The sequence below is a fragment of the Peromyscus eremicus genome, chromosome 3 (genome assembly GCF_949786415.1).
Source record: "Peromyscus eremicus chromosome 3, PerEre_H2_v1, whole genome shotgun sequence".
Classification (NCBI taxonomy): Eukaryota; Metazoa; Chordata; class Mammalia; order Rodentia; family Cricetidae; genus Peromyscus; species Peromyscus eremicus.
Window position 1 is genome coordinate 75939873 of NC_081418.1, and position 26843 is coordinate 75966715.

At 36.2% G+C, this 26843-nt stretch overlaps 1 protein-coding gene across 1 annotated transcript in view; it reads left to right on the plus strand.

Annotated features, from left to right (window-relative positions):
* Ccser1 (coiled-coil serine rich protein 1) overlaps positions 1–26843 on the plus strand; it is a 486840-nt gene that overhangs the window by 312175 nt on the left and 147822 nt on the right. The window contains exon 6 of the mRNA XM_059257903.1: positions 7583–7657. Coding sequence (XP_059113886.1) covers positions 7583–7657 — 75 coding nt within the window. The remainder of the gene's footprint in view (positions 1–7582; positions 7658–26843) is intronic.

Consider the following 26843-nt stretch of genomic DNA (forward strand, 5'->3'; position numbering starts at 1 on the left):
GTCCTGTTTTCTAGGTAGCCTTCTTGGAGTTGTGAGTAGCAGTCTAGTCATCTTTGTTTTACATCTCCTCCACTGCTGGTGGGAATGGAAGCTTGTACAACAACTTTGGAAACCAATATGGCGCTTTAGAAAATTGGGAATCAATCTCCCCCAAGATCCAGCTACACCACTCTTGGGCATATACCCAAGGAATGCTCAATCATACCACAAGGGTACTTGCTCAGCTATGTTCATATCAGCATTGTTTGTAATAGCCAGAACCTGGAAAAAACCTAGATGCCCTTCAACTGAAGAATGGATAAATAAAATGTGGTACATATACACAATGGAATAATACTCAGCAGAGAAAAACAATCACATCATGAGGTTTTCAGGCAAATGGATGGATGTAGAAAAAAATCATCCTGAGTGAGGTAACACAGACTCAGAAAGACAAACATGATATGTATTCAGTGCTCTTAAAGTGAGTTCATGTGTGTATTCCTCATAAGTAGAATTCTAAAGCTGAGACGTTGCAGACTTAACAGTCAGCACAGGTTTCTGTTTAGTGAGTCCTGTGTCTTTCCTTTCAACTTCCTTCTGCTATAATGAAGTGTGCCGAGTGCCACACCCTCACATTGTTTTGCCTAATATCAAGTAGGCAGCATTAATTTAACAGGACTGCATTTCCAGGCAAACATTTTAACTCTCTATCAGAACACAGGGTAGAGCATTTCACAAAATTGTTTTCTGAAATTAAACTTGGAAAAAATTGTTATAGCAAAAAAAGTCTTCTTCCATGCTCATGGTTTATTTGGGGAGGTTACTGACTAAGATCTGCAAAGCCTACTTTTTACTTTTCTTTGTGCTGTTGTGTGCTTAGGAAATTCTCTCCCAAAGTAGCTTAGGCTGGCCTTGAACCTGCAATTATACACCTCAGATTCCTGAGAACTGGAATTCCAATTTTGCACCAGCATGCCCACCTCAGTTTTGTTTGTTTCTTTTGGACTTTAGATTTTAGCTAGCTTTAGTTCAACACATGGGCAGGACAAATGTGTACTTGCTTTTCTTACCAACATTGATGGCTTTAGTAATCCTGACTTCTATGCTGGTCATCTGAGCAGATTTTAGGGTGAGAATTAGAGTTCAGGAGAGGATATGTCAGAGTTAGGATTCAGAAAGACCATGTACATGCCCAGCCTCTATTAAAAAGGTAAGGTGTGTGAACAAGGTGTGTGTGTGTGTGTGTGTGTGTGTGTGTGTGTGTGTGTGATCACAGCAACACACACAAGCTGGCACATATGGAGGTCAGACAACAACTTAATCTCGTTCCTTCTACCACGTGTATCCCAGGGATCAACGTTACACCATGACACTTTGTGGCAAGTTCTCTTAACCACTGAGCCATCTTGCCAGTCCAAAGTGGCTTGATACACCATCTGCCCTTGTGCATCTTCTGTGCACATATAGAATTTGCCTCCTGATTAAGGAGAAGCTGGAATCAGCTTCTAGGCATTGTTGTCCCACAGTCGCATGCTTGCATTAAATCTGTTGGCAACTGTTTTGCCTGTAGGAGATCTGACTCTCAACATACCAAAATGGAGTTAAAACATCTATAACTACTTGAAGTAGATTTTATTCTACCAAAGGTTTTAAAGAAGAGAATAATATTTCTTACGTGTCTCTAATAATTTTATCTAAAGAGTCCTTTTCTGTTTTGTATGTCTTTTTAGTGTCAGAGACATGTCAATACGTCAGTGTAAAAGACCCAGTCTGTGAGACATAGATGCATTGCTTCTCCTGTAACCCCTGCCTCCTTCCTGATCAGTCCCACCTCAGACTTTCATTTCTTCTGATAACTGTCTGCTCAGAAGTTTCCACAATAAGAAGAGATTTGTCTGTTTTGAAAATATATATATTTTGTAATTTAGCTAAGTCCCTTTCTCCTTTGATACAATCATAAACAGATATTATTTTGACTATTTCACTTGTTACAGATAAAGTTGGATTAATATATATAATGGGAAAAATTGGTTACACCATCTATGAATCCTTGTTAGAATACAAAATTAATCTCTGAAAACATTGGGCTAGAATTGATGTGATGTAAAGATTGGGGTAGTTTGCTATTCAATACACATGGAAAGATCAGAAAAACATTTCCAAACGTGATTCCTGTATTTATTTCTTCCTAGGCATAATCTCTGGAAATGAAAAGTCAATAAATAAAAGGAAAAGATACTATATAGTTTCTGTGAACATCAAGTAGTACCAAGACTCCTAATCTGAAACAGGAAGCATTTGAGCCATAAGGAGTAACTGGGAAAGACAAACAGAATGGGAAAATCCAGCTCTTTTTAATATATTGTTTTAAAAGTTCAGATATGGGACAAATCTGGGTAAAATCGGGACTGAAAACTTACATGACACAGGATGAAACAATAAAGAAGTCAATAGTGGCAAACAGTATCTCAGAGCTGGATGCACAGGTACACAAAGGAACAACACAAGCTGCTGAAATGCTCTATGGTTTGATTTTTGTGACGGTTTTACATGTGACTATATTTGCCAAGCTCAGATAAACACAAAACTTGCCCTAAGAGAAAACTTGCAATTTAGTGTATGTTAGTTGGCTTCTCTTGTAGCAAAATATCTAAGTCAATCAACTTAAAAAGACAAAGGTTTATTTGGCTCGTAGTCTAGAAGGTTTCAGCAATTGGTCAGGCAGTATATCATGATGGAAATATACTATAGGGAACATAGCCGACATCTTAGTCGATGGAGAATGAGAGAGACAGCAAGGATTAAGAGTCAGGCTCTTTGAGTCCAGAGGCGTGGCTCCATGTCACTGGAAGAATTCTAACTAGGCCACATCACCGAAAGCTTTCACCATCCCCTAAACATAGGTTAGGGACCATGGGTTCCAGGTGGTACATATACACATGGTAATTTAGAGGAACTGTAGTCTGAAAGCAGCATTAACTCAGTAGTCTAAAGTCTCTCTAAGATTAGACAAGTGATAAAACTCTAGAGACCAGGATGCAGGAGTAAGATGCAGTGTTGGCCAGAATGTCTCCAAAGTACTCCAAGGGAACACTTGTCTACTTGCAGCCACTAAACACAAAGATCATACAGAACTTTAAGTTCAGTGTATAGAAAAGCAAAAGAGAAGATTGCCAGCAGAATTAGAAATAGGAAGTCAAATTTGGGCAAAATAATCTAAAGGCAGGAAAAATGTTATAGTATGAACTCTCTTTGGTGTTCAAAGAGTGTGCTGTCTTATTGGACTTAGAACTAGATATGCAAGTGAATGACACCTATGAGCATTAGGACAGACTTCTTGGGACACAACATAACATCTAGAGCTACGATTGGTGCTTAAGGAAGCACAAGTGTGTGGCCTGAGACAAAGGAGATCCAGTCTATGGGGATATTTGCTTCTTTGGGAGTACATCTCATTTATGTGTCCATGGAATTCTTGAGCTATTTCCAAAGTCTAAATAAAATACAGCCAAAGCACAGGAAGGTCTATTTCTAACAAACTATCTTTGTAAACAACAATGTGCTTAATATATATATTGTAACCTTTAAAAATGTAAAAAGCCATATGAAGTGGTTTTATATTTTGTGAATTTGTATCTTACTAGGCAATTGTGTTAATATCACAGTGTTTGAATGAAAGGGCACATTAACTAAGGTTTGAAGTATTGATAATACTTATCTCCAAGGGTTTTCACATAATTTTATTTAGAAGAGTAAACATTCCCAAATGATATCTGAATTGCAAGTCACTGAAAAGAATTTCACAAACAGTAAGATAAAAATGAAAAAAAAAATTACTTGACTTCGTTATGTTGCTCTCATTTTAATATGTGAGTGTAGTTCATCAGATTTTTTCATTTAAGATTGAATCCTTTCTTAAAAGAATTATGCCAAGATTTTTAAAGAGTAATAGAACTAAAGTGTCATAATATGAGTTGAATTTTACAGTTAAGGCAGAACAGAGCTCTCACTATGAATGCCATTCAAGTGTCAGTGACACCGAAGCAAAGCTTTGAGCTAGCCTTTGAGAGCTGAGAAATTCGCACACTGACTTCAGGCAAGGCCTGGGAGACCGCACTCCTTGTAAAAAGTCTGCTGTATGGCTTGATTCTCAGTTCACTGTCTTATGGGATTTCAAAAACTATTTATATGGTGTATGATCCAGACATCTCCATCATCACAGCGGTAACAAGTACAGACCCTCCAAGACAGGTATCAGAAATTCCATTTTCTACAAGCTGTTCTAACAGCTCAGAGTCACATTTTTCATAACTTTTTACTAAATTCTGTAAAAATTTTTACTCGTTTCTTACGTTAGAATTATGAATTAAATTGGTTGGTAGAAGAAACTTTTTCTATCATAGAATAGAATCAGAAAAATTTGTAACTCATAATATTTCCTGGGGTGTCCTATAGTCAGACAATTTCATAATTACTATTTCCTGGCTTTTGATTGATTAGTTTAGCAGCTTTAAATAAATTTAAAAGTTAAAGATAGCTGCAAATTTTTAATGTGCTGTTCAGTTTTTATGTAAAGTCCTTCTGAGTCATGTAACTCACTTAAGTGCAGTGTGTTTTACAGAGCATCATGCTGAAGGTCTTAGTTGGTGTTTATACTTCTTCTTCTTGGTCTCCAGACTAGAAAAAGAGAAGAAATATTTTAATCCATATTTATAATGTATCTACTTCATTGTAAACATTAATAAATAATTAAAATTACTTTAAATAGAAGGAAGTGCAGTATCTACCATTCTTTAAGCATATTCCTTTATATGTACTAAAGCCATTTTTGTTCATCAAACCATGTCAATTAATTCTTTTGCTTTAATCTTTATGGCAAGTTTTCCTGTATTTGTGTACATATATATTTGAAAATCAAATTGAGAAATGTAGGTGTCATGGCTAATCTTGTTTATCAACTTGGCCTGGCTGGCAAGATGGAACCTCAACTTCAGAACTGCCTCAATTAGATCAGCCTGTGGCCATGTTTGTAGGCATTTACTGGGTTTCAAGGTAATTGATGTAGGAGGTGGAGCCCATTTAGGAGGTGATGTCCCTTGGCAGTTGAGCCTGGGCTGTATAAGAAAGAAAGAGGGGCAAGTTAGAGGAAGCAAGCCGCTAGGTAAGCAGCATTCCTCCATGGCCATACTCTCTTCATTTCTTGCCTGCTTCAACTTTTCTGATGATGGACTGTAGCCTGTAACCCAAATATTCTTTCCTTCCCATGTTGCTTTTGGTCAGTATCTTATCACAGCAAAAGCAAGCAGACTAAGACAGTGGGCATGCCTTCTTTCCTGTGTTTTCTATGCTTATCTTACTTAGGAAGAGTTCCTCTGAGAAATGCACTAAGAATATATTGAAGCATTTTCTGTTACTTTCTACTCTCAGAAGCTTGGTCTTACTTTTAGAAGTGAATTAGTGATGGCTCCTAACTCATATTTCTTTTAAAAACAAAATTAGTTTAAGGAGTTTTATTAAATTATATTTTGAAAGGATTGCAATAGCATTAAAACATTCCAATCATGCTTTTTTTTATTTTGTATAAATGTTTTTAATTTGGTTTTGGGAACTCGAAAGGGCCATTCTTAGTGAAGGGGGAAGAAATATCTTAGGGGAGGTGAATAGTAGAATATAGGTGATTATGCATTCGGAAGAATAATGGAGAGGGAGGTTTAGATGAGGAAAGGGATGTGAGATTAGGGCAGAGGTGGGTTGGGAAAAATAACTAACACTGAAGATCTTTGAAAAAACAAAGTAGAAATCTACAATTTTATAAGCTTTACATATATGTGTATATATATGCGTGTGTTTATATATTCATGTAAATATATTAATATTAAGGGGTTTAATTGAAGTTAACCTACAATGGGAATAGTTCTCACAGTAGTCACAGATGCCAAGTAAAATGCCTAGTTCCATGCATGGGAACTCTCCTCTCACATTGTTAGTTAGCAATATCCCAAGGCCCTACAAAAAAATGAAGACTATTGCTCTTGGTTTTCCATCAGATCTTGGTGGTAAGGTCTTATTGCTAAAAATATCACACACTTTGGACCAAGACCTGGAGAACTTAAGCTGATACTGGCCAGGAAGTATCTTCTCTGCTGGCTAGCTGTCATAGTACTGAAAGGTGCTATTCAGACTACTGGGAGAGACAAGCCATCAGCAGTCTTACTTACATGTAAACCCTTTAAGCTATAGTAATAACCAGGCTGGCAAGACATGTTCATGTATGTAATAGTGCCACAAATGCTATATGGGTAATCAACCATTTTCTGGTTGAATTTAAGGCCTTCTGTAAAGGAGGAAACTCATGGGCAGTACTGCACAGCTGGCCAAGAACCTATGTCTGGGAGCTTATGGACCCCATAAGGAGTCCATAAGGTTCTCCCCATAGGGATAACCTCTATGATTCTGCTAAATAGACAGTATTAAACTTCCCTCCAAATTCATATCTCCATACCCATAGACTTGTGTACTTCTCAACCACATCAGAGATTTTTCTTTGTGTAGTGGACAGAGTTTAAGGTAGAAACAAACTTATAACTGGTCAAAGTGAGGAGAATAAGTGTGAGTGCATCAGTGGTGTGCTCAGCCACAATTGGAATTTCTGTATCACACCCTCCTTTTCTCAAGGCACAGGGGTTCAAAGATAATAGAAACCTGATGTTGAGGGAAATCAAGGTGAAATAGTGTCTCTGAAGATGACAAAGCCACTGCATTTATGGACTCAAAGCAGCTGTGGTTGCCTGTGCAAGATCAAGATAGTTAACACGCTAGCATTGAGTGGTGAGTGACTCACAAGCTCCCACTCTTAGTGGAGGAGCTTTTGACAATTGATGACTACTGGGGAGTGGGGAGTCCATTTTCTTTAAATGGACTTGGCCCTTGGTAGGTTGCACATACTTCAGTACATGGCCCAATACCCATGGACATATGGACAGCACAAGTAGGATTCCATGGATTATAAAGAAAAAGTAAAGGACCTAAAGTTCGTAGGGAGAGTGGGTGTGAAACGTGGAGAAGTGAGGAGGAGGAGTGGGGGGCGAACATAATCAAAGTACATTGTATGCATGCACAAAATTCTCAAATATTTAATAAAATATTATATTTAATAAAGTATGCAAAATAAAAGAAATGATGTAAATATCAGGGTCTAGGAATAGAAAGTATAAAAATTTTGTTCCTCTAGTTTCAATTATCTAATTGTATGTGGTTTATATAATGGACATAAGGTAATTACAACAGTTTAAATTCCTACAAAGGGACAAAAATGTGATTCATGTTTAAATATCAGACAAAAAGCCATTGACATGACATTATAATGACTCATAGTTTTATCTTCAGAGAAGAAATAAATCTGTAAATTAAATGAAAATATTGCTTATTGCTTAACAGAAAAAGTAGCCATTATATTTAATTAATTAAAATATCCACATTGAATGTTTTTTTTACACATATTTACTTGTTCTTCTTTACAAGGAGTTTTGGGTTCTTGGTTAGGGATGTTGAACATGGTTTAAAGCATGGCATCTTTAACACAAGGGTCCTTTCTTTGCAGAGTGATGTGAGCCCTTCCAGCAGTACCACATCGCTTCCCATCAGCCCTCTCACGGAAGAGCCACTGCCTTTCAAGGTAAAAGATAATCACACCCCTGAAGACATTTGTTTTTAGGATTTTAAAGTTTGCAAACAGTTTATACTATATAGTCCTCCACAGACATGAGGTGAGCTGGTTCATTCATCTTCCATTGTTGGTTGCCTTAGTTTGTTGTACTTTGTTACCCATGAAGAAGAGATCCTCTTCAGCCCCATAAGTGCTGAGATTAGAGTTGTGCATCCCCATGCTAAGATCTCATTCATCTTTACATACATTACTTGAAGTGTTGTTTTTGTTCCATTGTTCAATTGCTACTTAAAGGCTGAAGGTTGGAATATTTATGGAGCAATTGCCGCCTATCATGTCTGCCATGGAGCTGTAATTTTAACAGCTTTTGGTCAATGTGAAGTAGGAATCATGTGTTTGTAGTCATTGGTTTATATGTAATAATCTTCAGTGTTTATCCTACTTATATTGTCTTTAGCAACAGAACTGAATGGTGCAATCATTACAAAATAAAAGTTAATGCTAGGTATGGGTTCATTCTCCTAAAGACATTCTCCAATTTGAGAGTCTATTATATGCACTACAAATAGGAAAATTTCCTCGTTGCCTACTAGGGTTAGGGTTTTTAGCCATAGCATGAAAATGAACTGTTTGTACCAAGAATGTTTGTATATCATTAGTATTATTATAGTATAGTATAGATTAGTATTATTATAAAGAAGGGCAATCTACAGTAGTCTGGATGAGAAAGTTAAAACGTTGGGATAATGCACTTGAATTCAAAGGTTTTTGCAGTTTGCTTTAAAAGTAGAATAATGCATGTTTGAGTGTCTATTAAAATGTTCATTGTGGTTGTATATAAAATTATTATTTCATATTTTGTTCTTTTCATACAAGGGTTGTATGTTATTAAGCCTCATGCTACATATAGGCAATACAGTGATATCTAGGGCTTCCCTTCATTCAGCGTTATTGTATCACTGGGATAAGCCTTCCATAAGGCTGTCCACTGATAACCTTTAGTTTCTATACAAACCTCAGTGGCTTCATGATTAGTTATTGTGGTGGTTTGAAAGAAAATGCCCCACATAGGGAGTGGCACTATTAGAAGTTGTGGCTTGTTGGAATTGATATGGCCTTTTAGGAGGAAGTGTGTCACTCTGGGGGTGGGCTTTGAGGTCTCCTATGCTCAAGCTATTTCCAGTTAGTACAGAATTCAAATCCTGTTGCCTGCTGGTCAAGATGTAGAACTTCCAAGATGTAGTGCTCCTTCTCCAACACCCTGTCTTCCTGCCTAGCATCTGCCATGATGATAATGGACTAAACCTCTGAACTGTAAGCTAGCCCCAGTTAAATGTTTTCTTTTATAAGAGTTGTATGGTCATGGTATCTCTTCACAACAATAAAACCCTAAGGCAGTGACAGACTTAGTAAAATTATGAAACTCTCATTTCTGCATCAAAGAATTTGTAAATAATGAGTGGCATCTTGGGGTATAAATGATTTGTCAAACTGACACCACAACTTGTGCTTCCAAGTTTAGTATTGTGTGGTATTTTATTCATAGTATGTGGGGCAGAATTCACAGAAGAACCCTCGCTTTACAAAGACTTTAACTGAATTTTCACTGCATCACCAGAAACCATTTTCTCTTAATATATAGATAAATTACAATGCTAAAAATTAATGTGATTTTTAACAAAGGTTAAAATGAGCTTTTTTATTCTAGAATCTGCTGATATGAAACTAATGTAAGTACAATTACTTTTGTTAGATTATTTGACTGGTTCTAAGAGAACAATATAGTTTTTGAGCTAATGTGTGTAAGTGGTTCTTGAAAGCAATTAAGACTTTTGAGAGCCTGGAATATGCAGCATTGGCTTCAAGTGCCCAATATCACATGAAAAAACATGATTTATAGTCTTCAAAAACTTCTCACACTTATAAAACCATCCCATTAGTACTTAAAATTACCTAAAATTTAATCTTTTAAATATACAGTAACACTCCAACATTAGTTTATTTTATCTTTGAAATTTGACATTGCATTAGTGAATAACATATCAATTGTTTATTTTTATATAACAAAATAAAAGAAAATATTTGGGGCAGTACTTTGGTATAAAGTTTATAATTTCAAACATTTTTTTTATCAAGATATAGAATGCATTTAGGTACTCACATTATCATTACATGAAGGTAATCTTGATATTATAATTCCTGTGTGTTTATAATTTTATTCAAAATTATGATATTGGACTAAGAAGAAAGCATATTCACTAAAGTGATTCCCCCTGGATTCAATCTCAGAATCTATTTTAAGAAAATCTAGAGATCCATGGAGTGGTGCTATAGAGTTCTGGAGCAGCAAAGACAGGACTATTAGTAGCTAATCAACCTAGCCTATGTGTATAACTCCAGACTAATGAGAAACCCTGTCTCAAAGTAAAAAGGTAGACAGTGCCTGAGGCATGACACCCAAGGATGTCTTCTGGGCTCCACATGTAAATGCACACACATGTAGCCGCACATACATTGCACCAGCATACACACACACACACACACACACACACACACACACACACACACAGCTACACACACACACCATATGCCAGCATGCACTAGCATAAATACAAATATGCACACACATGTGTAACAGCATGTACACAAGGGTGTGAATCAGGATACACACACACACACACACACACACATACATGCACAAATATATTTAACTAACATATTTTTTCAATGGGAGGAATTGGTTTCTTTTACTAATCTAATTACTTGCCAGCAAAAAAAGAGAGAAAAACAAACAAATAATTCCCTCCATCAGTCAACAAGACAGCTTTCAGAACTAGAAAAAAATATGAGTTGCTAGGTTACATTTTCTTTTTCTTTCTCCAGGAACGTAGCATGGTCTTTCTTGTGAACATAGACACTGTAAGTTCTGGATTAGTTGGGATTGGGGGGGAGGTCTTTTGTCTCAATGACAAATATTGGGGGAAGAAGTTAAGAAGAGGAAAGATGTGTATGGGCTCACAGTTTCAGATACTTTAGTCTGTTGTGGCTGGCTTCATATTTCTTGTCCTATAGTGAGACACAACATCATGAAGGTAACATGCTGTAACTCATTTCTATGCTACTCTGAGGCAGAGAGAGAGGAGTTGTAGGAAGGCCAGGAGCAGGATGTACACTTCAAAAGTACATCTTCAGTAGCCAGTTTTCATCTAACTAGTTCCTGCCTTCCACAGTTCCACTCTTCTCTTAGTCACACCCAAAAGTTTTACTAACAGCCTAGATGTCTGTCAATCCACTCACACTAACAATCAAAGTATAGCACCAGCTTCCTAAACTGTAGTCATTCCAGAACCTAACTTCATCATCAAATATGAAACATTGAGTAAGCAAAGCCACTATGCTTCTGAAAGAACCACATTGCTGGCTGATGGAGGATCTTGCTTTTCTCTTTCCTGCTGAGAAGTGGTTAAATTAGCAAGAAAAGTTACTTCCTTCTGTTGTTCATACCTATTGGGGATTAATCAAAGACTGCTGGAATTAAAGGAAGATAACTTGTGCCAGCCCAAGTGTGCATCATAGTGATATTTCCTTTTAACATTAACTTTAAAATGACATTCTGACTAAATTAACTTTACACATAGCACCTAAAATAAAGACAAATTGATCATTATTTTAATACCTAATAGTTACAACCCTATTAATAACGGTGTCTTCAATTTTCCTTTATTTATTTTGATAATTTTTTACCTGAGTGCTATATTTATATCATTTTAACCTCCTCTCTCCCTCTGCTACTCCTGTCTTTATTTTAAATTGCTCATTGCTGAGAAATTGACTGTTGTTAGAAGTATTCCATAATAAGATATAGTAAATTAATGTTACAAAAAACTAGGTAATATTCTAAGAGTAGTTCACTAATGTGGGGAGGGAATATTTGGCTTTAGAGATTTGGAAATTTAAGCATAAAAGATAACAAATCTTCTGTGATACCAACATTTCTTTTCCCTTCTAAGTTGTTGCTCCCATCAGTAGTAGTACTGAAACCAAGTCTTCAAATTTAGTTCTTAAAAATATGTTCTGAAAGGCATTCTAAGTTTCACTTGTAATGTCACTTAATTCTATTCTCTTCCATGCAACTTGTGCCCTGCGCCACTAAGCTTTGTGTGATAATTGTTTAAAAATTGTTGCTATGGTGTTTGAAAATTCATCCAACCTTGCCTTAAACAACTGGAAATTTTGGGGACTCTGCCTTTCTTTGCAAATAGAAGGAACAGATCAACTAGTGAGGTGTCTGCATGGGCAGGTCACATGACCTCCAGTTCACCAGTCAGCACTATTCCCTATTGAATTCATGCCAACTGTGAATTTATGATGTGCATATGATGAGTAACCCACAATACATTGCACTTAGGTGTCAATCTTTTCATTCCCACACATAATGGGCTCACAAATGTTCTACTCTGTTGGTGGTGAGAAGTTTCTAGTATTTCAGATTGTTATAATTTTTCGGGCTATGATCCTGGGCACATATTTCTAAACAAAAGGCAAGGGTATAATCTATATTTTAACTATGTTTAGCATTACATTAACTATACATATATGAGATGACAGGTGTCACTATATCATTATGAACAACTAAGGGATTACCAACAACCCATGAGTGGGGACACTACGACATTATAGATAGACCCATTACATGATCACACAGTTTTATTCCTCTGATGCTCAAAGAGGGAATAGATGGCTTAACCATTAGAATTTTTTTATGGTCCCCTATAGAATGACACTGTTGACAGTCTTGGTCTTCAAGTCTTTTATTTTGTCTGCATTAGTCTACCTTTCTTTTCTGCTAGCCTCCCTAGTTTCTTACCACCTAATTTTCAGTCTGCTTTTTGTCTCTGTGTTAGGTTCGGCATGATTTCCTATACTAAAGTTGCCTTAGGATGCCCAAATGATTGATCTATAAGCCTGTTCCTTTTAATGTTTTATTGAAAGCAAACACACACACACACACACACACACACACACACACACACACAGCACACACACAAAGCACACAGACAAGCAGACTCCCCATGACTCATGAGGGTTAACAGGAAATGAGAACTCTATAATACTTTTATGCTTGGGCTAGTATGAGTTCCCTTTTTTGGTGGGCTTGGATTATTGCAGGGGAATTGGATAATCCAGATAAGGAAAGGAAGTGGATTGGTTCCTACCACAAGAGTGTCCCCTTGTGGAAGATTTGAAAATTCCCCTTCATCTTGGTGATGGAAAAGCAGGAAGATAGCCATTTTTAGTGTTTAAGTAAAAAGCCCACTAATCAACATTGAGCCTCTTTTCCTATCTATCTGCCAGCTGAGGAGCTGTGCTATATTTTCCCTCAGTATTATGGGTCACAAACTTTTCAAATTCATTTGTACTTCAGTGAAGCATGGTGTCTATAGTGCAGTCTTTAGCTCTTAGTGATCAAAAGTCATGTTTGATTTCATGTATCAAATGCATATTGTATTACACTATCTTACTCTTTTCCTATAATAAATTCAATAGGAAATCAACTACGTTTTTCCTATACTCTTCTTCTAAAGTACACAAAGGCACTGAAGAATCACCTCCATTCACTACTCTCCTGTCAAATATAACTTATCACTTTTTTTTAGCAGTTCTTGGCATGCCTTTGGGGTTATGCAGCACCTAGAATGCACAGAGACACTTTCTCTGAGGTACAGCCACCCCTTCTGAGGTACAGCTACCTACTCTGAAATACAGTCACTCTTAGAGATGCTGCCTCCTCCTCTGAGTTTCTGTTACTCCTATGAAACATGGCCACTGTCTATGATCTCAAGCTACTCTTTCTCAATACAGCTACTTTCTCTGAGGTGCAACCACCCTCCTTGAGGTACAGGTATCTTCCCTGATGTGCAGATGCCCTTTCTGAGTGCAACCACCTTCCCTGAGGTACCGACACTGTCTCAGGTATCACCACCACCTGTGAGACACAGGTAAACCATCTGTGGTACAGCCATGCTCTTACTTATATAGTCACTTTCCTAAGAACTAATTCTGAGTTACAATTGACTATTTTCTCATTTTCCTTACTTTCTTGGTCAAAAGTTGTCTGGTTACTTTTCTTTATTTCCTGAGTCTTCTTTTTGCCTAAGGTATTCTTCCATTTTCATCTGAGATTACCCTCCTGTCTGTAAAGCAGCAAGGATACTGAGAGAAAAAAAAATCTCTTTAATATATTTTGAAGTAGCATTGTATCTGACTATTCTTCTGCCCTGGCCCCAAAGCTAACTTTAAGTAAAAGAAAGCTACCTAATCCAACTAAGAAGGAAATAGAAATATAAATTTACCTCTGAAAATTTTGCTTGGCAATTAAAGGAGAAATGCTATGTGTCCCTACTATAGGACCGTAAAGTCTTAGCCCAGAACTTACTAAAGTAAGTTCTTTATTATATAAAATTGTGTAGAAAAAGTTTTTAAAAATATATCAATTCTAAATGGTTAATAAATTTTTACATTTATGTAGAGTGTGTGTGTGTGTGTGTGTGTGTGTGTGTGTGTGTGTGTGTATAGGGTGCTAGTGCATGTGTGTGGTGTTCAGAAAATTTTTGAGAGTTCTCTTCTTCTACAGTATTGGTTCTAGAGACTAAGCTCAAGTCATCAGACATGTTGGCAAGTATCTTTACCTAGTAAGCCATCTTATCAGCTATTAGCATATATTTTTATTTTAGTCTTTAATTAGAAACAATATAGCAAGCTTTCTTGTCAGACTTTCTTTGGTCTTCCAGACCCCAAATAATGACACAGACACTTATTGTTAATTATAAAAGCTTTGCCTTAGCTTAGGCTTGTTCCCAACTAGCTCTTATAACTGAAATTAACCTGTTTCGATTAATATATGTTCTTTACCTCTCCTCCATGCTGTACATCTGACTCCTTCTGTGTCTGGCTGGCAAAATCTACATACCTCTGATTCTTCCTAAGTTCCTCTCTCTTCCCAAAAGTCCTTCCCATTCTCTCTTGCATAGTATTAGCCATTCAGCTCTTTATTAAGCAAATTAGAAGGCACCTTGGCAAAGACACATCTTTACAGTGTACAAAACAATTACCCACATCACTTCCCCCTTTTTGTCTGAATAAAAAGAAAGGTTTAACTCTTACGTAGTAAAACTATATACAATAAGAAAAAATATCAGGTGAGAATTATTTTCACAATTGCTAGTCCATTTGAATTTGACAAATTCAGAGAAAGTACTCTATTATCTATCCTGTCTTGGTGAGTCCAAAATTTTATACCTAAACCACTTTCTATCATAACTTGTATTACCAATCTAAAAGTATCTTTTTAGATCTAAAAAACATTTTCTTAGGTAAACAACTTAAGCACTTATGTTTCTCAACCTTCTAAACTCTACATGTCTTTTCTGTATGTTTCAGTAAGTTTCCTTTCTGAATTTATTAACGAAGAAAACAGTGTAACTATCTAGTCTTCAACCCCCATCAGAAACCCAAGAAGGATGAAACATTACCTGAATAAACAGCAAGTGCAGAGCAAACAAGTTCCAAAATTATAGAAATGACAGAAGCAACTGGCTACCTGGACAGTCACCCAAGTTTCCTCTGCAACATCTTCACCCTACAGGTCTAGAATATCTGACAGACTTTTCTGTGAAGCATAAATTTTTGAAGGAATGTCCTACCTTGTCTTGGCAAAATTTGGCAGTCACTTCCTTTGTGGCCTGCTTGCCCAATATGAATAATATTGTCATTAGTTGAGCCAAGGGCAGTTTCTTGCCCAGTGGCTATCTTTGCCACAAATGAAAGTAAATTCCACATGGAGGTTCTTCGATGCCAATCATCTTCTCTAAACTAGATTGGTGCTGCAAAGAGCAGGCGTATCTCATTGTCATGAAAAGCCTTAGGCTGGTAAAACATCTTAAATACCATATTTTGTAGGACTCAAAAGCATTCGAAGACCATCTATCTATTTAATATATATATTATATATATATGTATATGTATATATATATATATGTTTGACTTTGAAAACATACCTAAGGTGAGACTACAAGTTTGATTGTTACAGATGACTAATTATTAACCTGCATTTCTTAATTATCCTAAACAATTTGCAATAATAGCTTTTAAGGACTAAACCTTCGTATTACATTTTAAAATAAGCTGCATAGATATAGTATGTTAAATAAGAGTAGAAACATCTATATGGTATGTTATAACAAAAATAATCTTAAATTTGTATCACTATATAAAAATCCAAATGAATGTAAACTATTTGAGTCTAGTACTTGCTTTTTAGTCTAAAAGTAGATTCAATAATCTACTCTTTAATTTTATCATTCCTAAATTCCCCCTTTTTTTCTTTAAGAAAGAAATCCTTGAATCTGACCTCCTTTGCTTAGTATTTTCCTTGAGCATGACCAGTAACAGCTTGGAACTAGTTCCCCTAAACAATGACAAACATCCATAACTCACTAAGTGACTGACAACTATGACCCCACCTCTTAGGAATATGGGTTTCATGTTCTTACAACTAATTCCTGCTGTCTTGGGGGCAATGGCAACTTTAGGAGACCCTGAGAAAATTGGGATAATGGTCAAGTCCTGGGAGAGTTACCTGTATCACTTGTTGTCTAGTCTCTGTGTGATGGGAAAGTACAGAGATCATCTGAAGTTCTGGCTGGAGTAGCTTGTGATGTTGGACCCTCTTAGCTATCCACTTTGACATTGTTCTGGATGTAGATTTTTGATGAACCTGCAACAGAGGCATTTGGAGAGGCTAGATCACCTGGGCTACTTGTCTTCTTCCATGGTGTCTGGTCCTTTTTTTTTCCTGAAAACACACAAACTTAGAAAGGTAACATACATATCTGCATTAACATAAGTATGAAATGTGTGGTGTGCACAAATCAGATAAAGATTTTTTTTTTGTTCAATTTGCAGGTAAAAGGCATTTGTCAATTTTAGAAGTCCATTTGGACTGAAAAATCAAACTGTAATATAAATCTCCATCCATGCATATGAAAGGAGGTCATGCAATAATAAATCAAGAGGATACTGTAACTAATAAAATTTATCATGCCTCACTCAGTCTTAGAGCTGTTTCCATGTCAAGGGACCAGTTTGTATATCACCTGTCTTGTAGTTTTTCTTTCTTTCTTCCTTTGTATCTGCAGCCAAGATTTTCAGGAGGTCTCACCTGGTCAAATCTGGTCTTTATTAATTTTGAAGGGCTCCATAGCTTTTTGTTTCCTATAGAAACAAAGGCATAACCTATCCCCAAATGCAACATATTTCCTCACTTCCATTCTGAAGTTAAGACATCCTTAAGTTTTATAGGTAGGTTCAATTTAGCAGTTTTTTTTCTACAATCCAATGTCTCTCAGCAGCATTTGCTCTTTGCCCATTAGCATTCAAAAAATTCAAAGTGAACAAAGCACCATACATTATCCAGTTGCCCTGTGTATTTTCCATCCTTAGGTGGCTTATTCATTTTATAATACTTTACTCTTTTTTAATTACTTTATTTTATTATTTTAAAGTATTTTTTTCTGTCTATATCCATTTTATTTTCTTTTTTTTTCAGCAACTAAGCATCTTTTTAATTATACTGTATTTGTTCATAGGTTTTCTTGGTCTGGACCTGGCTTTATTGTGTCTCATCAGCCTTCTCCGACAGCACAAGCCAACCCTTAAATAGTTAGACCACCCAGTGCATGGCTCCATTTAGCACATGGTGCTGGCTCCATCCCCCCTCAGTTCTGTGAGTGCCTGGCCTCATGCCTGCAGGTACCTGCCAGGAGCCATGTTAAATCACCCCAGCTCTGGGAAGTTGGTAGGCTGAGATGTGGTAGATATTTCTACCTAGTCTCCTACAGAGCAGTGTGCCAGATGCTCATAGGCCCTACGCTTGGTTATACGGGCCAGGCCTCCACATTGGATGCCATATACAGCAGGTATTTCTTGTCAGACTTTCTTTGGACCACCAACCTCCAAATAATGACACAGAGACTTACTATTAGCTATGAAAGCTTGGTCTTAGCTTAGGCTTGTTTCCAATTAGCTCTTATAATTTTTAAGTTAAGCTGTTTCTATTAATCTACATTCCGCCAAATGGCTCTTTACATCTCCTCCATTCTGTACATCTGACTGCCTCCTTGTCTTGCTGACTTAATCCCTCACACTTCTGATTTTTCCTGAGTTCCTCTCTCACCCTAGAACTTCCACTTATTCTCTCCTGCCTAGCTATTTAGAATTTACTGTCTTGAAAAACAATTACAAATGTTCTTACAAATTCAGATAAACCCAGATCTTATGATACAAGTCATCAGTTCAAAAAAGGTAAATTTTGATAAACTATTTGAGATATTCTCTAAGTGGGTATCTCTAAATTGAATACACAGACGGTCATTTTCTATGTCAGTTTTTCAACTTTTTAGCTTTTCAACATTTGTGTCATTAATTTTAAATCCTCATGATTATGGACTGTGAAAAGTGTCATAGGACTCCTGGTACAGGAATTGAAGTTTATTCATGTTAGGTTATTTTTAATTAAAAATATTCTAAAGAAGTAGAAAATTAAAATAGTTTCACAAAGTACAATGAACCAGATACCCCTGTCGTTTATGATAACCTAATATATTACACATTGCAGCACTATAAAAATCAGGAGTATACATTTTCAAAGCAAATACATTGCACAGTTATTACAATAATGACTCCTGTAGCAATATTGGAAACATTGGGGATTAAGCCCACTTCTGCCACTTTCTTCCCATTGCTACCATGAGGCAGTTACTTTGTTTCCTAGCATATGTAACTGTAGAGCACAAACAAGTACAACTACTTTAGGAGACAACAAAAAGCAAGGCTGAGAAGTCAGAATGTAGAAGGCACCTACCACAACACACAGTAAAGCAGTAAGTGCTGTTCTTTTCACAGAGGTAGGATCTCCAACCTTAGGCCAATAATGCCCTATGTATACATATGAAGGATATTTCTACTTAGCATTTTTTTACCTTATTGCCAAATGGGAACAGAATGTTTTACTTTCAGAGATTAATGTTTGATATTAAGAAGTGATGTTATTTATTTTATACTATCATGTATCATAAAACTTTTACAAAAACTAATGAACAGGAATGCTATATGTAAAAGAGAAAGAATAAATATGAAACTTGAGGACAAACTGATAAATATGTTAAAACAGAAACAGAGAAAATACAAAATTGTTTCTGTGACAAATGGCCTATGGGATTTTTTCATAAGAAATATGTCATAGTACATTTTTCTTTAATTCTCAAACTTCCTATAGAAAGGTAACCAATCAACATCCTAAATACATGGCTTCCACTGAAGGAGCCCATCCATCCCCTTAGAATTCTGGAAAAAAAAAACTCACTATAAACAAAGCATGGCTGATAATTTACCCCTTCAAATGTCCTGACATCAATATAGTTTCAAGTTATTTTGTCTAGGATATCATAATGTAAAAAGTTCATTTTGAGGCCTTCAGAAAGAGGAGTCCATTGTGGCAAGGCCACTACAGAATCAGCCATTCTATGTCCTACATTTGTGGAAGGGGAGAGAGATTTATTACAGTTATTTTTCACCTTTGGAAATTAGTGGTCTCTCTTCATACTTGAAATCCCTTTTTGTTCTCCCAGTAAGAGCCCACTATGGTATATTTCTGAATCATTGCTTCAGTTATGTATTAACTCATTAATTTGTTGAGGAATCCAATTCATTTATTGATTAACTGCCACCAGCTTAATAATGTTCTAAGACATTCATGTCTCAGTATAAATAGTACAAACCAAATCCCTGATTTTATGGTGTCTGGATTCTCATGAGAAAAAAGGTAGACAACAAATACTGTATAGTGTTTCAGGAAGGGGTGATTAGCATCATGAGAAAAATAAAGCAGGATTTCAGGGAAAGAAAGTGACACTGTAATGTCTCATTTCCAAAAGGAAGGCCAAATGAGTGGGTCTCTGCCTCTTTATCTGTTTCTTACACCTTTTCTTGGGATCTTTTCTTTCTGGTATTTGTTTGTTTCTGTCTTATTCAGATGTGTTTGGCTTTTGTTTTTGTCCTATTATATATTTGTATTGTATATTATAATCCCTTGGAAGCCTATTTGGTTACCATGATTAGGATGTATTAAGTGAGAAAAAGAAGCTATTTTCAATAAAAGGGGAGAAAAAGGCCAAATGCAGCTTACTCTGGTTAGGGGTATTTTAGCAGGGGCATAATGACCTCAGAAGAAAAATGTGTATTTCTGAGGGAAGAGTCTTGAGCACAGAAGTACAGAAGCTGTGAGGCATGAAGATGATTGGCTTGTAAGGCTGTTCTTGTGACTAATGTGGAATGTACGAGGACTTAGGTAATGCAGAGTTGTGTCAGGATAGACCATGCCACGAAAGGTCTTGCAGGCTGGGTTACAGACTTAGGATCTTCTTTTGCATGTGATAGAAACTCATTGGAATGTATACAGAAGCAAAAGTTCTGTGGGTTTTTTTTTTAGACATATTGCTTTGCTTTCTGTGTCCATATCATGAACAGTGACCCAGTAGAAGAAGACAGCAAAGGCTCCTGTAGTTTTGGGATTATGGTAGTTTAAAGTGGAATGTAAAGTCTGAAAGTGTAACAGCTAATTGGTCATTGATACATGCTGAATGTGGCATTAGCAGAGTTTGACAGCCAATCATACCCTGGATAATCTAAAAAGGTAAATAGACAATTTGTGATACTAATAACTAATATTCCTTATATTTTTCTTTCTGTTTCAATAACTATACTTTTGGTGTTACAATAACTGAGTATGGTATAGCAATTAATGGAGTTTTGTTTGCTTGCTTGATTTGTTTTAGTGGTCTTGTGGAAAGAAGGGTAGGTGTGAACAGGAAGATGACATTGGTTTCATCAGAAATATTTTTCAGTCCTATAATTGCTATTAATTCTGGTGATCATTTCTCTCTCTCAAGAAACTGTAAAGTACACATATAGAGTTAGAAATAATTTGACATTGTTTATGATAAATCAATAATTACAGGAGAAAAATATGATCCATCCATATTTACTAGGAGAACTAAGCAGACAAAATGAAATTCTCCAAGGGATAACAGATTTTGAGTATAAATTGAATGTAAGGTAGCATTATTCTCATCTTATTCTGATCTCTTCTGCTCTAACAAAATACAGTATGCTTGCTAAATTACAAACAAGAGAAGTTGGTTTGGCTCACACTTTTGGGACAGTGAGAAGCCTAGAGCATGATACTTGCCTTTGCAAGGAACATCTTGCTGCATCAAACATGAGCAATGTGCAAGTGAGCACAAGTAAGACACAGAGAGAAATGAGGCCAAGCCCTCCATCGTATGTGGAACCCACCCCAACAATAATTATGCAACTCTCGCGATGATGATGTTAATCTTCCACAAAGATGAAGCCCACAGGGCCTTGGTTACCACTTAGCACATGACTTTTAATGCCACTACCATGGAAGTGAAAGTTTCAGATGTGTGTTGGAGGGAATTTGCAGCCTACACCCATTATGAATATAATTTCAAATAAATGTCTATCAGTATGTTTCCCTAATAATAATTTTAAGAGATATCTATTTCTATAATGTAAATATTTTAAGCAACTACTTTTGATTAGGTATAAAGTAGAATGACAGTTTTTTCTGCATGTTTATGTAATAAATCATTTAAAAATTTGTCAGCCCCAAAAGACAGTCTCTTGCTGAGATTCTTTATGTGACCTGAGCCCTTCTTGGCAGATTTGTTTGAGGTTTTAAACTAAGTGCATTCAGATTTAGGTTAGAGATGCTATCTATATTCTCTTTCATTTACTATTTAAATGTAAGGGAGATAGATATTGAAGTTAACTCTTGTCCAGTACCCAGGGTCTATGACTAGAACCATGAAACATTTGTTGCAGTTACTACTTGCCATGCTTCATTGTTTCCATGGACCCTTCCCAGTTATTGTAGAGTTGGATGTTTGAGAGTAATTAGAGTAGATGTTCTATGAGAAAGTATAAATTCCCAGACCAGAACTCCACAAGGATTATACACTGCTAATAGAACGAAAATCCAGTGCTATACATGTGGTACACTTGTTCACTTGATGACTACTAGAAACTCAACACTGAGGATTCTGTTATGAGTTTGTCATGTGGGAATCCTATACCCAGCCTGCACTGAAATCCCAAACTTCTAGAAAGAAATCAGGTATCCAACATAAGCTGTGTTGTTTCTACAAGCACTACAGCAGTTGTGCACCACCCTTACCATCATGGAAGCTTTGTACACAGGATACTGGCAGCAAGATAAGCCCAAAGAGGCAACAATTGACAGTCTTGTAGGAAAGCCTTACTGGGGAGAGTGTAATAATTCCCTAGGGCTATCATATCAAAATTCCATGCACCAGATAGCTCAAACAATACTTTTGTTTTCTAAGAATTCTGGAGAATAGAAATTAAGGTTTCAGTCACTGGTACTTTTGGTTTCTTCTGCATCTTTGATGTCTTCATGGCTTAGAAAAGGCCACCTTCTTACTATGTCCTGTATGCATGAATCCAGCATATTCCCTCCTATTGACCCCTAAGGTGACCAGCAATATCTTCTACCTCACACCTATCCTTCTTTAAAGTTCTTGTCTCTATCTAAATGTAGTTATATTGGGAACTTTATGTATTTAGGGCAACATAATCCATGCTAGAACAAATAGGTAGCAGACCTACTATGTGATTTCAAACAGGGAAGACCTTTGCTGAAACATAAGAGAAATGATTATAGTTTTTGACAGAAATGGCAAAGGAAGAATTTATATTACCATTACTCTACTTGTACATGTGCAGTAGTCTCTTGTTAAAACAGTTTTTAATACTATTAAGTTCTTAGTCAAGCATAGGAATTTTGGGTCTGAAAGAGAACAGAAAGAATTAAGAATTTTCCTTATCATATATATTCATCAGTACACTCATGACTGACTGTAAGTTTTATGGCCATTTTAATTTTCATTAATTTAGGTAATTAAATTTCCATATCACAGAATTTGAATTAACTTGGTGTCTGTCAAATCTTGAATACAACACAGAATGTAAACACTAAGGAAACTATAAGTTGAAATAACAGCTACCAGTATTATCTTCTATAATGTTTCTCTTACATTTCTCTTCTCATCCTGTAATAAGCTTAGAATAATTTAGCTGTTACTTGACTGATAGAGACAGCAGTGGTACTGTATAATATATGATCATTCGTGTAGTCAGAAATGAGTGTTTATATCCTAGTAAGGAAAAAATACATAAATTAAAGTCAAAGTGAATTGTTTTTAATTTGTGCTAAAAGACATGTAATATGGTTCAGACACAGTGGACCTCTGGGGAAAGATTTTAATGGGGAAAGCAAGTAAATAATTTGCTGCTGCATACTAGCTTCATATTACTTTCCAAATTCTTCTCCTGCACTGTCCAAATAATTTCAGGCAGCTATGTACAAGATAAAGAACTTGTCCATATTAATATACATTAAAAATAATAGCATGCCCTTGTCATCTTATCTAGAACTCACACACTCAGTTTTCTTCCCATTTAAATTTCAGAGAGTTTGTTGAACTTTATCCATGTTGGTGCCTGGGATTTTGCCTGACTGCTTCTGAGATCCAAGTGATACAGGAAGAAAAGCTCCTCCCTGCAAGGGTTTGTTTAGCATGATTTTAGAACTGGGGCTTGCTTCTGTCTTCATACCCTGATGAAAGAATCCTTTTAATGACATTTTATAGGGTATTATCTGTATTTCCAAGATCATATTGTTGAAATATGGTCTTGGAAAAAGGAATTCAATGATCCACTTTATATGACATTTAGGTAAATAGAACTCTGAGAGTGATCTGATATAAATATATAGAATTTATTGCACACAGCTAGGTTGCAGATTTTGTAGCAGAAGTTAAATGTGGTAGATTTCATGTACAGAGTGCTAGAGTATCTTTGAATATTGCATTTGATGATATACCACATTTGACTGGTATGTAAAAAACAGAGTATTGAATTGCTATAAGAAAATCCTAATGCCTATAGGGCCTTGAAATTTTTGAAAAGAAATGGGAATTCCAAAATAATTTTTGAGAAAATGAAGAATTTTAAGAAACAACCATTGTCACCTCATTCTTTGTTTGGGACACAACTTCAGGACAGACCAGCACTTTTTCTGTTTGTCAACAAGATGCCAAGGTCACTTTTTATGAGAACCATAGAACTCAGCCTTGGATGCTTCACTGGGGCTTACTCCACATCTTCTGTCTACAACAGAAGCTTGGATGGAAAGGAGGAACCAATGATCAGTGCCTGTGCACACCAGCATTATTAATATCTCCAAAGATTTAATGCGGATGCCAGACATTGAAAACCACTTGACATAAAGAAGAGCAATCTTAATGCATTTGCAGGAAAATGGATGTAACTGGGAATAATCCTAATTATACTAATTATTTCAGAGTTATACATATACTTAAAACATACTGTAACTTCTCTTTTAAAATGGAACAGTCAAGATACAATTTAAAGATTCTGACTTCTTATTTGAACACCCACTTGAGAGACCATGACAATAAAAAGCTACCAGGGAAAATTCAGTGCAAATTTTTTTACCAAGGAGTTAGTTACATTTGTCAGAGCTTGAATTTATCTGCATAAATATGAAAGGAATGTTAAATATTGAATCAAACCAATACAAGGTTCATAGCATGAAAGTTTGCAACCTCACAAAGTTCAAAGTCTGAAATCATTTTTCCTAATGTGATGTTATTAGCAGATAAGGCCAGAGCTGAGACCTCATAGACAGTATTAGTACCTATGCTTGTTACCTTTCTGTCACTGTGACCAAATGCCTGAGAGGAAGTAAAGAGGAAGAAGGAGTTCTTGTGATCACAGTTTCAGAGGTGTCAGCCCACAATCCTTAGAACTGATGGTATGGAGCCTATGGTGACGCCAGAGCAGCAGAAGCATATGGGAGAGGCTGCTCACAAGGCCAGGATAAGATACAGCCCCTAAGGACACATCCCAGTTACCTAAGTCCTACAGCCAGTCCTCACCTCTGATATTACACCACCTCCAAATGATGCTATCCTAAATATGAACTCAGGAAGGTATTAACCTACTGCTTGAGTCTGAGCCCCTAAGACTGAATCACTTCTTACAGGCCCATCAGTTGACAAATAATTCCAGTATATTAGCCTATGGGGGTGGGGGTTCACATGAAAACCATTGTAATATAACCAAGTTCTTAGAGCATGCCCTTTCACCATATCATGATTTGTAGAAACTTCTGTCTGAGTCCAGAAAGAAGCACCATCCAACCTCAGGCTTCTGTTCTTGGGCCTGTTAGCTTATAGAGCTCAAGATACACATTTTTACTACTGATAGGCCACTGACTTTCTGGTAGTCTTTTAAAGCAGCCAAAGCAGGCTAAGATAATGTATTTGAAACTATAAAACACAATGAATAGGGAATTGAGTGCTGTTAATTTAACCTTAAGTGAAATTATCTGGAAATGGCTGTGTTTTTCTGGTAACTATAAAATTGTACATGAATATTAGACCTCATAAAGGCTCAGGAGGATGTCTGTTAGGAAAAGCAGTGGAGTTAAGAGTGGAATGTTGGATGAGATTAGTACATTATGTATGTGTACATGGAGCTAATACAGTGGGTCCCACACACTTCTATAATTAATACATGCTAATAATTATAACAGTTAATGAAAAATATTAATGTATATTAGATGTTTTACGACCTTAGGCTTCTATTGATTTTATTGTACTGTATACTCATGCTGAAAGATGCAATCAAATTAATACAGTAAGCAAATATTCTGTTTTGAATTTTGAATTGCTTATAAACTTAGCACTCCTTCACTGCACTTTTTAGTCATAATTAATTTTGCAGGTACCCCACTATTGTTAGAAACTTAAGCAAAATGACACACTGATGAATGAAGTTAGAAGTTGAAAAGTAATTATGAGAAAATTCTATTTAATCTTAAGACAGTAGAAATAATTGCTGTGTTCACAAATGTTAGCAATATCCTCTAACATAAACTTCAGATATCATTCTTGGTAGTGTAGTAGCAAAGCAATGAAGAGCAGATAACTTGAACAGGAGAAGATCCTCAGCATCTTGGCTGAAGCCCTTTATTCTTAACATATCACCCTTTTCACATGTGGTCTCTCACATTAAATGGGTCTGACAGGATTGTTGAGGTCACAATCAGAGACAATCACCCACTTTGCAGCCTAATCCTATTATGTTAAATGATGTTGTGAATTCTCCCTAAGGAAAAAAAAAAACTACATATTTAGTGTTTTTAGGTCCTTCTTTGGAAAAAAAAATGATAATTACCACTTCACTGGAGCCAATTAATTTTTACCAGCAGAACAGAATTTTCACAGCATAATTAAAGGTAGAGGAGTCGCCTTACTTTTCTCCTTTACATGTCTCTGCTAGAGATGGGGCCATGGGCAGCAGGATTAGTAGGAAAATGAATGGGTTATGCTTGATCATAAGATGTATAGGAATAAAGGGAGTAGCACTCTGTCCTCCGGTTTGCATGTACACTTTTTCTCTTCTTTCTTAATTTTCTCCTGACCCTAGTCAGGCATTATCCCATTTTTCACCATCCTTGTCACAACAATTAGCAAACTTGTAATGAGTCTTATAATGAATAAGACCTAATAACAGAAGAGGGCATATTTTATTCTAATTAAAGAAAGCTGCAGAAAACCATGGTGCTGCTTGTATTTGAGCCTGGAAAGCTGCAAAATATTTCAATTGGATGTAGGGAGAAGTATAAGATACCAAGCCAAGTGTCAAGCTAAACGTGAAGATAAAAAAACAAGAGTCATTCTATGATGTGTAAGAGTAGGCTGTGAGTTCATGCTGGTGTGGAGGGTGATCAATATTTCGTGTAAAGCTAGGCTTTCTTCTAAAGAAGTAAGGTATGGGAAGCATGAAAAGAAACTGAAAAAAGATGCTAAATAAAACTGTATGCTTCTTGAGCTTAAGTTCCATAGAATGGGATCTCAGCTTTCTTTGAAATTTGTCAGTTACTAAAATATCAAATAGACCTGATCAAGTCAATATGGATATATTGATACTTTTTTATTATATA